Source organism: Canis lupus, chromosome 16 (genome assembly GCF_011100685.1).
Source record: "Canis lupus familiaris isolate Mischka breed German Shepherd chromosome 16, alternate assembly UU_Cfam_GSD_1.0, whole genome shotgun sequence".
Classification (NCBI taxonomy): Eukaryota; Metazoa; Chordata; class Mammalia; order Carnivora; family Canidae; genus Canis; species Canis lupus.
The window spans coordinates 12,210,232-12,222,804 of NC_049237.1; the positions used below are offsets into that span (position 1 = coordinate 12,210,232).

The 12,573-nt window shown below is 52.3% G+C and overlaps 1 protein-coding gene across 5 annotated transcripts in view; it reads left to right on the forward strand.

The window, feature by feature from the left end:
* The window catches only part of SLC13A4 (solute carrier family 13 member 4), a 40,675-nt gene that overhangs the window by 9,815 nt on the left and 18,287 nt on the right, over nt 1-12,573 (forward strand). For 4 of the 5 annotated variants that reach the window (XR_005371268.1, XM_038559451.1, XM_038559449.1 and 1 more), the window contains exons 3-6: nt 6,127-6,263; nt 8,233-8,405; nt 8,819-8,873; nt 11,934-11,973. Coding sequence is in view for 4 of the 5 variants with exons in the window: in XM_038559451.1 (XP_038415379.1) it covers nt 6,127-6,263; nt 8,233-8,405; nt 8,819-8,873; nt 11,934-11,973 (405 nt within the window). In the remaining variant the exon portion in view is untranslated. Of the gene's footprint in view, nt 1-1,857; nt 1,993-6,126; nt 6,264-8,232; nt 8,406-8,818; nt 8,874-11,933; nt 11,974-12,573 lie in introns of those variants that run through there. The other variant, XM_038559452.1, reaches the window with a different exon arrangement.

Here is a 12,573-nt window from a genome sequence, read left to right on the forward strand (position 1 = left end):
TTCACAAACCTCTGGCCTTGGGGAGTGCAGTTAGGTGATTAGGAGGGTGTTGGAGCCTGCACAGATTTATCTAGCAGGAACAGCATTCCTCTCCCCAGGGAAAGGCCTAGAGTCAGCCACACTGGATTTGGCTGCCTTGCTGGGGCACCGGCTGGAATGAAGTAGTGTGAGCTCCAGTTCTGGCTGGGGGCTTAGCTTCAGGCTGAGGGGGATCCAATCCAGGTGTCCCCTCCTGGGGTCTAGAGGACCTCACTGCAAAATTGTCAGATGTCCAAAACCGCCTCAAAATGTCCAAAATGGCCAGAGGCGCCCACTGGTATCCTGAGGGGCCACCACATTCCCACCACTTGTAGGGGCTCCCACAGCTGACCTGCAGAGTGCTGACTGCCTACCTTTCTGGGGCACCCACCCAGGGCCGCCAGATGTCCGCAGCAGGACACCGCCCGATCCACCACACATCATGGGGTCTCTGGCTGCTGCCACCATGAGCCAGTAAACTGGCAGCGTGGAAAGGGTCAGGACCCAAGCTGGGAGTAGGGTAGAACTGAGTTTGGATCCAGTTTTGTCACTAACTAGTTTTGAGCAAGTTGTATAATCTCTGCAAACTGCCATTTACTCATCTGAAAAGTGAGGACGTAGAAATAGCAACCTCCCAGGGGGCTGTGAAGCTTTTCCGTTCTGGTGAGCATGTGGCGGCAGGCAGGACCGGTCGGTCCAGGAGCCTCCTCCACCGGGATGCCCCCAGGGAGGCTGACTTACACTCCTCCTGAGAAGAGCACCGAGCTGAGCCTGCTTCCAGCGCCTAGAAAGAGAGCCACAACCTTAATAAAAGCTGTTTTAAATATTTAAAACCTAACGAATCTTGAGATCAATAAATAATTCCACCTTCAGAGAAAGTAATGTCTTAAAAGCTCATCAACTAATGGAGGTCGCCTGCAGTTCACTAACTGCGAACCCTCTGTCCTCAGGCCTCTCTATCCAGCCTGGAGCACTACGCTCTTCCCGTGTGCTCACACTTGGCCAAGAAACCTTGGAGGAACCTCTGGTTTTTAGGTCCGCCTTGCTCCTCCTTATTTCATTTCTTTCTCTTATTCCCTCCTTGGGTCATGCTGATCTACCTGGCATCACTCTCAATCTCATCGTGAAGCTTTTTATTTTTTTTTAAACTTCTTTAATAACATGGACACTTATTGAGCACTTCCTGTATGCCAGGCACCATTGTAAGACCCCGCCTGCCTAGCTTGCCAAGAGCCTCCAGCCCACCTACAGGGAAGCAACGACCCTTCACTCCCAGCTAGTCCTAGGCCCAGGACCCATGCGATTGCCCTTCTGGGCCCCCCCTTTCCAAGCAGCCTCCTTGAATGCATCTCTTCTAGAACACAGTCCAGGAACCCCTCCGCTCTCTAGGCTCAGGGGTCTGGCAATGGAGAAAAGCTGCAGAGCAGAAAAGCCACCACCCCAAAACCACCACCACCAACAGGGCAGAAAGTGAGGACTCTCCCCAGGGGAGGAGCCCTTCTGTGGGGACCCTACTTCTCCTTGCCAGTAATTCCAACAAGTGTCGTTGCCTGGGTTCCTAACTCAGAGAATATTAGTCTGAGAAATGAGGGAGTGGGGAAAGGAGGGCCCCCAACAAGCAGGAGCAAGCAACGCATTTTAGAAAACAATGAATGAAAATAAACCTCAAGAATCCTGGAAGCCTGGTGTTCCCTGGGAGGTTCTGAATAATCGAGGTTTTCTTGTAAAACAACAACAACAACAGTGGGCTGGATAACTAACAAGCACCGCCATTGGATAGAATTTTAATGTATAAATGTGGCAGGGCGGCTTTGTGCCGGGACGGCTCTGGGTACGAAAGGCCTCAGCAGGTCAGCCTTCGTGCGGAGCGCAGAGTGACAGGGGGAGCTGCCCACAGTCCCGGCTGCCGAGCTGGCGGGCCCTGCTAGCTGATTTGCCTCCGTCGCTTGCTCTCCGACAACAGCTTTACAAAAGGTGGGAACTCACATAATCTTTTTTTTTTCTTCTTCTTCCTTAAATTTTAGATGTATAAATGAAGCCCAGAGAGGTTGAATAGCTTGCCTGGGATCACACAGCTGAGTCCTGGCTGACTCTGGAGGCCTTGCTCTGCCCCGCTTGGCTGTGCTGCCTCCCAATCACAACCTCCACCCAGGCTGGCTGGCCCAAGCCCCTGGCACGGCTTCCCAGGGGGCAGGGAGGACACCCCAATAGACCTAGGCCCACCAGACACCAAGTATGAAAACAGCCCAGAGCCAGTACCCCTGGAAAGCTGGGCCTCGGGCTTACAGTGGCCCAGGCCCGCCTCTGCAGGACCAGTGTCAGGACTGTGACCATGAATGGAGACAGATGTGTGTCAGGGAGACCTAGAAGACCCCTCCCCACCCCGCCAGAGCTGCATTAGCTGCATGGTTTCCCAGGGGCCCACCCTGAGGATGTGTGGTGCAGCAGCTTCGGATTCAGATGCTCCACCCCGCACCCTCAGACCTTGAGGACTTCCTGAACCCCTCTGGGTCCTTCCTCACCTGCAAGGTGAGGTGCTAACATTCCCTGACTCCTAGACTGTTGGGGCGCTCCAACGAGAAAGTGAATGTGAGATGCAAAACTCCTGGCACAGAGAAGGCACCCTGCAGGTGGGTTCCTTTCTCCTTCCCCTTGAGAGGAATCCCGAGAATGTGGCCCCACTGTCCTGTAGGCTCTGGGCTCCTCAAATGCCACCACCACCCGGCATTCTATTCTGCTACATGCTAAAGAGGCAGAAAATGAAAATGTTGCCAGCCAGTCCCCTGGGAAAGTAACCCCGAGACTTTGTAAAGGCTTTTTGCAGTTGGGGTGGGGGGCCCTTGGGTGGCTCAGCAGTTGAGCATCTGCCTTTGGCTCAGGTCATGATCTCAGGGTCCTGCGACCGAGTCCCACATCGGGCTCCCCAAAGGGAGCCTATTTCTCCCTCTGCCTGTGTCTCTGCTTCTCTCTGTGTCTCTCTCTTTTTTTATATGTGTATTTTTTTACTGGAGTTCGATTTGCCAACATATAGTATAATACCCAGTGTATCTCTCATTTAAAAAAAAAAAAAAGGCTTTGCAGGGGTCTGGAGTCATGGGAGTCATGGGGCCAGTAAAGGGACCACTCCCTCTACTCATGTCTCCCATAGGTTTCCTTCCTCAGTAGATAGAGGAAAAGAAAACACCGAGTCCGCCCCAGAGCTGCCCACCCCAGACTTCCAGGAAAGTTCGGGTGCAGTAAGACAGGTCTCGGATGCCCTGAGGCATCCCCGCAGTGCCCCCCCTCCCACCAGGGCACCGTCTTCCCTGATGCTCCCGCAGCCCAGAGGCCTCCCGGCCGCTCCCAGAGGGGACTGTGCCCTAGAGTCACCAGCCCTCAGAGCCAGGGAGTCTTCCCTGCCCGGCAGGAAGCACCAGTGACAGTGCCAGCTGACGACTGGGTTGGGGGACAAGAACTAGATTAAGCAGAAGCAGAGGGCTCTTCCAGGAAATGGTCACGGGGAGGGCAGGTGACCCTTCTTGTCCTACATAGAGCTCATCCAGGAAACACAAGGACCTCTCCATGGGACATGAAGGGGACGGGAGGGAGAAACGGAGCGTGCTGCTTTGTCGTGGCTTCTAGGCTGTCAAAGGGTCAGCCGTGTTTAAAAAATCAAATAATACTGAACCACAACGCAAAACCAGCAGCTGCCTTCCCCACCCCTCGCCCTCTGCACCCCCACCGAGCCCCCCACCCCCACCCAGGGCCACTAATTTTCTTCTTCGTTAACTGATTCTTCTGGAATTAAACACCATATAGATTTTCTTTCTTTTTTTTTTTAAGATTTTATTTTTAATAATCTCTATACCCATGTGGGGCTGGGACTCACCACCCAGAGATCAAGAGTGGCGTGCTCTACCTACTGAGCCAGCCGGGCTCCCCTCTTACTTGATATTCTTATATTAATTCTTGGGTTATCACTTGTAGACACTCTCAGTTGACTTGTGAGGACAGCAGACGAGGATTTTGTCCTCTTACATCCCCCGCTTCTCCTCCTGGTAAAGGTACACCATGGTTTCTGTGAATTCAATAATCAAAGTTTACCAGTAGGATTATGTCGCTTTTGCTTATTTCCAACACCACATAGTTTACTATATTTACGTTTCCTCCAATTTTCAGCTTTCCTGCAATGAGAAATGTTCTTGTTTTCCCCCTTTACAGAGGGTCTCTACATTAGAAGTTCAACGCCTCTGTATCTTTTCCTGTCCGTTTCTGTCATGGTTCCCTCGTTGGGAACAACTCCGGGTGTGAGAAATATTTATTGAGCATCTACTTTTGCATCTTGGACTCCTAGAGGTTAAGAGATACTCAAAGAAGCATGGCCCTTGGCCTGTTGGCAGCCTAAAATTAAGTTGAGAGAGACGAGAGAGGTACACATAAAAAAAAAAAACAAAAACAAAAACAGTGTAAGCATGAAGCAACATAGTCAAGCATCGCCCTGGCTGCTCTGTGAGGGGTGGAATTATGGTGCCCACAGGAAATGTTCTAGAGTCAGAGGCCAGAGTCATAGGAGTTTTCTTCTTTCACGAGGAAGGCCTCAACTGGGATTTGAAATCTGATTATAAAACAGAGAAGAGGGCAGCCCTGGTGGCTCAGTGGTTTAGCGCCGCCTCTGGCCCAGGGTGTGATCCTGGAGCCCCAGGATTGAGTCCCACATCCGGTTCCTTGCATGGAGCCTGCTTCTCCCTCTGCCTGTGTCTCTGCCTCTCTCTCTCTGTGTCTCTCATGAAGAAATAAATAAAATCTTTTAAAAAAAATAAAAATAAAACAGAGAAGAGAATGTTCCAAGTGGAGAAATCAATGCAGGGTTGATCTGCAGACCTCAAACACAGAAGCATCTAAACAGCCCCAGCTTTAACTTCCTTGTCGTTAAGGGGCAGGAAGGAGTTAATTACTGGTGCTTGGTTGTGGAAGAGAAAATTATTGTTCGTAGAAAACAGTCACTGAAGTGTTTTCGGGAAAAAAATTATTGTTCATAGAAAACAGTCACTGAAGTGTTTTCGGGAAAAAGCTAAAACATACATAACTTACCCTCAAACAGTTCAGGGGAAAAAAAAATATAGACAGTGTATGGGCATTCCTTATACTGTTATCACTTTGGAACTCTGCAACTTGGGAATTATTTGGAGTTATTTATTTATTTTTAAGATTTTATTTATTGGAGAGAGAGAGCACGTGGGCATAAGCAGGGGCAGGGAGCATCAGAGGCAGAGGGAGAAGCTGACTCCCCCCTGAGCAGGGAGCCTGATGTGCGGGACTCGATCCCAGGACCCTGAGATCATGACCTGAGCCGAAGGCAGACACCTAACTGACTGAGCCACCCAGGTGCCCTTATTTGCAGTTATTTAAATTTTTAAGAGGTTTTAAGGATTTAAAGCAAGCTACAAAGATACCCTCAAGGAAATAATCACATTTATATAAAGTTGATGATTTAAACAGATTCTTTGTTCCATTTGTAGTCTTAAAAAAAGGAATCAGCCTAAACATTCAATGAAAGGAAAATGAGCCAAATTCTGTGATATGTTATGCCTCTATTAACATGAATTTTTCCAAAACAGTGAAGTCAAATAAGAAAATGATCAGGGTCTGATGTTAAGGTGGGAGGAGCAGAATATAAAACTACATACTGTATAAATCTGATTATGTGCCCATGTAGACATAAAGTAGAAATATACCAAAGTAAGGACAGTGGTAGGATTAAGGGTAGTTTCACCTTTAAACTTTTCTATGAAGTTTTCCATAATGAGCATGTATTAATTTTCTAATAAAAAAAATGAACATAACTTTCTAAAAAGCTAAAGGAAAAGATGAGATTTGGGGATGAACCCAGAGTTATTTTACGCTTTAAATTTTTAGTGGGGGGATGCCTGGGTGGCTCAGTGGTTGGGCATCTGCCTTCGGCCCAGGGCGTGATCCAGGATCCAGGATCCAGGATGGAGTCCCCCATCGGGCTCTCTGCGTGTGTCTCAGGAATAAGTAGGTGAGATCTTGAGAGAGAGAGAGGATGGGCTGTGTTGGGCTGGGCTGCGCCCCGGCCGGCGGGAGGGCTGAGCCGCCGTGTCCCCGCAGGTGGCCGCTGAGTACTTCAAGAACACCACGCTGCTGCTGGTGGGCGTCATCTGCGTGGCGGCTGCCGTGGAGAAGTGGAACCTGCACAAGCGCATCGCTCTGCGCATGGTCCTGATGGCCGGAGCCAAGCCGGGCATGTGAGTAGCTCCCGGGGTGCCCAGCGCAGCGCCTCCGCAGCTCCCCGGGGCCACCTGGCCAGGCTCCCAGGCCACAGGGTGACATCCCGGTTGTTTCCCTACTAACGGGGATGGAATGACATCAGGGCTGCTGGGCTCCTGCCTGTCCCCTCCACCAGAGGCCCCCGATCTGAGACTTGAGTGTGTGACTCTGGTGTCATTTATGATCATACTCTAAATACCTTATCTGAGCAACCTAGACTTCACGGGCAGCAAGTCACAAAACCCGGGGTAGGTCACAACCTACCTCGTTGGGTAAAACGAGGCAGATGACCACAAACTGTTTCTCAACCTTTGCGGGTGTAACAGGGACCCGGCCAGACAAGGAAGTGGGTGTCTTCTCCTCTGTCGCTTAAGGAGCCGTGGAGGAGTCCTCCCCTCCACCCTGAGCTCTCGCTGTCCCCGCCCAGACATGTGGCCACTGATCGGGCGTCGGAGATGCGCTGCAGCGCGCGCTGGGCCCTGGCCTCTTGTCTGTCGGCGGCCAGGAGCGCCAGTGGAGACATTCCCAACCTCGGGGAACGTGTGGGCAAGTCAGGATTGAGGCTTCTGTGTTAACCTCACCTCTACTGCAATCGAACAACACTGCTCCTCTCTTCCCTTTGGAACACAGGTCTTACCTCCTGCTGTTTACGGCTTCCCTGCGACATTTTATATAAGCTGCCCTGACTCCTTTGGGAGTCCAATAGAGTATAAATAAATGATACGGTACCAGTTTTCAACAGTAGTCACTTTGATGGACACAGGTCCATGCCTCAAAGGAGATTCCTATCTCCCATTTAACTACAGCTTAATTTGGTGTTAACTTGTCCCCTTGCTCAGTAATAAACGTGCACCCCACACTCCACCTACTAGGCACACAGTGGCATCTACACATGGCGTTGGGACTCCACAGCTCTTTGAAACCTCTGTGTACTCAAGCTCAGAGTCCAACTCAAGAATGCTTACCCCATTGCATCCCCACTCTTTCTCATTTAACCATCCCCCAGCATGTTTCCACCACACACACCCCACACACCGCGGTGCTCTCTGTCTGCTGTTGGGGGGCCAGGCCAGGCAAGCTCAGGTCACCGTCAACCTAAACAGAAACATCACCAGGACGTGGGCCTGCCTAACATAATCCACACGATAGATGCGCTGTCCCCACATTGCGTGAAGCCAGCGACCCCATCCCAAGTCATAAATGTGGATAAGTCTTTACGTTGGCTTGTCTTATAGATGTGAGAATCATGTCTGCTCCGACACATTGTATGTCCTCAAAGGCAAAGCAAAATAACCTGAAAGTTATTTTTGTTAGTGTTTTCCTCCAAGTGTTGACTCCTCAAGATCTGCTGGAAAAGTGCACACAGTGATATGGGACACTTGTGTGGCTTGGTGGGGGCTGTGCTTTCAGCAAGCTGGCAGTGGGGCAGGGGGTGGGCGAAACTGTGAACTCCATACGTTAGTCTCTATTTGGTCACTAGTAACTCCGGCCACGTGGCTGCGAAGCAAGGACTGTAATTGTGCCTGAAGAATGGCTGGCTGCAGGGCAAAAGAAGAATTCCATTATACATAAAACACACATCTTTACCAAGTTAAAGTCTGCAGAGTCGAGCAATCAGTAGGTCTCTGCCCTGTGCACCCACGAGCAAAGCTAGTCTTCGCTTAAGGAAGGGCTTTCTCTAGCTGAGGCCATGAGCCCGTGAAGTGTGATTTATCCATTCAACAAACATTAATTTAATGTTTACTCTGTGCCAAGTCCTGGGAGTACAAAGCTGAATGCACCACATAAGACCCCGATCTTCTGGATACACACCTGCACCCCACCCTTCTCTAGGCCGGCTCCATCGGGTTTGTTAGGAGGCCCCAAAGTAGCCCTGTGAAGTGAGCGGGGTGGCCCCTGGGAGATGGCCATGCCGTGGAACCATGCCCCAGCGCCGCTGCCTTGCAGGCTGCTGCTCTGCTTCATGTGCTGCACCACAATGCTCTCCATGTGGCTCTCCAACACGTCCACCACCGCCATGGTGATGCCCATCGTGGAGGCCGTGCTGCAGGAGCTGGTCAGTGCCGAGGAGGAGCAGCTCGTGGCTGGCAACTCCAGCGCCGAAGAGGCCGAGCCCATCAGTACAGTTTGCTGGAGTTCACCTCCCCTTTGCCCCTGGCCCCTCCTCTTGTGACACTGCCCAGCTCAGACCCCTCACCTATGCCCCTCTCCTCCCCTCCGTTCCAGACCAGCCCTTGAACCTCAAGCTCCCTTGTAACCCTGCATTCCTGGCCTTTCCTTTCTCCCCTCTCACAGCAGCCACCACTGCTCCTTTCCATGCACCCCTCACCCCAACACTCAAGGGTTCTGACAACACCCTGGGCTGCCTGTGTGTCTGCAAGCCCTGCCATGCTTTCAGAGCAGAGGGAAGGGGAGTTGCCATGCATGCCTCCAGCAAGATATGCCCTCCCCATTCAGCCCCAGCCCTGAGCCCAGGCCTTACACAGTTTGCTCCGCCTCCACGTCTCACGTCTGCTTTCCTTTGCTACTGCAGGTCTTGATGTAAACAACAGCCAACCCTCTCTGGAACTCATCTTTGTCAATGAAGAGTGAGTATGACTGCCCTCCTCTCAGACAGAATCTCGCCAGGCCTATCCCAGAGGTCAGGAAAGCTGGTACCTGAGCTCCTAGAGAGCTCTTTCATTTTTTTTTTTTTTAAGATTTCATTTATTTATTCATGAGAGACACACAGAGAGAGGCAGAGACACGCTGCGGGACTCAATCCCGGGACTCCAGGATCATGCCCTGGGCCGAAGGCAGACGCCCCACCATTGAGCCCCCCAGGCGTCCTTAGAGAGCTCTTTTAGGTGTAAGGGCCAAGCTCACATCTTGCAACACCATCACTTTCCTCTGCCTCAATTTCCTCTCTGTACCTGGGAACCACCTGCCAAGATCCAGAGGGCAACTCCTCAACCACAGGGTGTTGCAGTCATGCGGGAAGAGACAGGCGGGCTCAATCTGATTGTCCGCACATCTGCCAAGTAGAATCTCATCAGAACTGCATCCTTAGGAAAATCATACATTTAATTAATGGAAAAAGCATAATAAATGTCACCGGAGACGCTCGGAGAATCACAAAGTATCTTTTAGATACTAGATGTGGTCTTATTAGATTGGGCCTTGCCAGATACGACAGGGAAAGATGAGGTGACAGGCAGTGGAGCTGAGGACAGTTGATGAAAGAGCTGTGTGGGGGCCGAGAGAAGCTAAAACAGGAGAAACACACCCCCAAACATTCGTGGGAACCAGATCCATTAACAGCTCACTTCTTCCAGAAATTGTATATCAACATGTGGCCTTCAAGGGGTACTGTGAGGAATAGTGCCTGGAAAAGCTGGGTGTGCAGCAGAGCTGAGTTCTGCAGTCTGGTGTCTTCATGGGCAACGAGAGCTGCCCCGAGCGGAACTGGGAGAGCCCCAAGGGTGGGGACGAGCTCGGCTCCTCCCCCGCACCGCTGCCTTCCGTCACGGCCACCCCGTCCCAGTCCACGGCCCTGATGAAATCTCAGGCAAACCTCGCTTCTCTCTGGTTCCTTTCGGTGTTGGAACACAATGAGCTCCTTCGCAGATAGTCCACAGTCTGGTCCCCACTCATCAAAACTTTGGCCTCTCGGCTGCAGCACCTGCTGCCTATCCCCCAGGCCTGCAGGGTCAGAGGTCAGAGTGCATGGGGACAGACTCCTCTCTCAGCTTCCCTCCTCCCAACCTCTGGGCCCTGCTCTCCCTCTGCTGCTTCTGACCTCTGCGGGCATCCTCCCCTCTCTGAGACCCCCTGGCCCTCTCACTTGCAGGGGCCCCCCTTCAGCGTCCCTGGAGCATCCTCCGGGTGAGCTTCTGCATGGCGCCGGGCTGATGGCGGTGGTGAGGCCCTCCCGGATCTGCCACCACACCCCCCCCGAGCCTCTTCTTTCTGGGGTTGCCTCTGCCTCTGGGGTAGGGACTCTTCATGCAGCTCTGGCTCTGCCACCGTCCTTGTGCGCCACCTGAGATGACACCCAGCGTCATGCCCTGCTTTCGTTCTTCTGCGGACCTAAACATGTGTCCCCAGACTCCAAAGCTAAAGCTCAAGTAGCCCCTCGAAATCCCTAGCGGGGTGCTGGTGGGAGCCAGGCTGTGAGCCGGGTGAGGACACCAGGGTCCCCGGGGGGCCAGCCCCCAGGTTGTCTGAGGGGCTCCGGGCTGGCCTTCTCCCCCGCTTCGGGAAGGAGGGACAGGAAACATCGGCCCACTCTACGCCTTCCAGGCTACCAACCCTCTTCAAAGAACGCCTCCCCCCAAACCCCATCAGCTCCTGACCCTCCCCAAAGGTAGCCCTGACGCTGACGGCCCTGCACACCCGGCCACCGCCTGTCCTCACGGCACCACTGTCCCCGAGCCAAGACAAACTGAAGCGTGCACCTAGCACCAAGCAGCGTTGCAGTCCAGGGCCACCCCCCTGTCTGGGGTGGGGGGACCCGTGGGGCGGGCGCAGGAGCGGAGGCCACCAGTCGTGCGGTGCAGCAGCGATCGGACGCTATCCCAGCCCCTTGCTCTCATCTGTCCCTCTCCACACACAGCCCAGGCCCCCCCGCCCCTCCAGCCTCAGATAAGCATTCTGGGGATCCCTGGGTGGCGCAGCGGTTTGGCACCTGCCTTTGGCCCAGGGCGCGATCCTGGAGACCCGGGATCGAATCCCACGTCGGGCTCCCGGTGCATGGAGCCTGCTTCTCCCTCTGCCTGTGTCTCTGCCTCTCTCTCTCTCACTGTGTGCCTATCATAAATAAATAAAAATTAAAAAAAAAAAGATAAGCATTCTGCAGGTGTCCCTTAGAGTCAGTGACCTTTGCCGAGTCAGCTGTGAGAACGTGCTCAGGGGCCCCGGGGCTCCAGGCAGACAGACAGACAGACAGCAGCTCCTCTCTGGGCCCACTGTCTACGTGGGAAACACATGTAGTTATGGGGGCGCCTGGGTGATTCAGATGGTTAAGCACCTGCCTTCAGCTCAAATCCTGATCCCAGGGTCCTGAGATTGAGGCCCATGTCGGGGAGTCTGCTTCTTCCTCTCCTTCTGTCTCCCCCACCTCTTCATGCTCTCCTCTCTCTGAAATGAATAAAATCTTTTTTTAATAAATATTTTATTTATTTATTCATGAGAGAGACACAGAGAGAGAGGTAGAGACCCAGGCAGAGGGAAAAACAGGCTTCCTGTAGGAGCCCGATGTGAGGTCATGCCCCAGGCCGAAGGTGGTGCTAAACCACTCAGCCACCGGGCTGCACTGAAATGAATAAAATCTTAAAAAAAAAAAAAATGCAGGCAATGGTACCTGTGCCATCCGTCTGTTATGAGGATAGCACTGTCGTGAGAACTAAAGTCCATATGTAAGTGGACTTGGCCCCTAAAAAGCACTCCATCTTAGTTACTAGGAGGGTCAGCGCTGCTTCCGAGGAAATGCTGACAGCATCTCTGTAAGGCCAGGAAGACCCATGTGAGATTAGTCTTCTGGGTAGCCAAGGAAACCAGACCCTACAGAGGTCACTTACACCAAACACCACTGTTGGCTGAGGGACAGCATTCCTATCTCGTGAACTCTGGTCCTATGTCGTTGTCCCATTTTCTTTGCTTTCTTCCAGCCCGTCGACTGCAGACTTCGCCTCTCTGATGCAGAACAAGGTAAGGCTTTGGGTTTCTTCGGTGCTTTAAGATCACTTGGAGGCCCCTCAAGATAACTCAGGGACAGAGGTGGCCGGCAGCTGGTCCTGGGGCTCAGCGGCAGCCACTGGTGTGGGAGCAGAGAGGTGCTCCCAAGAGCCTGGACAGGAGAAGGGCTGGATGGGCTCTGGGTGAGGGGTTGCCTGCCTCCGAATCCCGGCCCTGAGAGGGCTTAGGTTATAAGCCCTCTCATAAAGTGCAGGTTAGACATTTGCATGGAAACCCAATACTCAATTCTATATGTTGGCAAATTGAACACCAATAAAAAATAAATTTATTTTAAAAAAAGAAAAAGAAAAGAAACCCAATACTCAGCCATCCAGATTTCCAAGAGTCACAGGTTCACCCTTGGGATTCCTTGTGGTGGGGATGCCATACAAAAACTGTAGTATAAAAAGGGCCATATTTAAAGATGTATTTATTTTAGAGAAAGAGAACACACATGTGCTGGGCTCCTGCTGAGCATGGAGCCTGATGCAAGGATCATGGATCATGAGATCATGACCTGAGCTGAACCCTACAGTCGGATGCTTAACCGATTGAGCCACTCAGCTGCCCCCC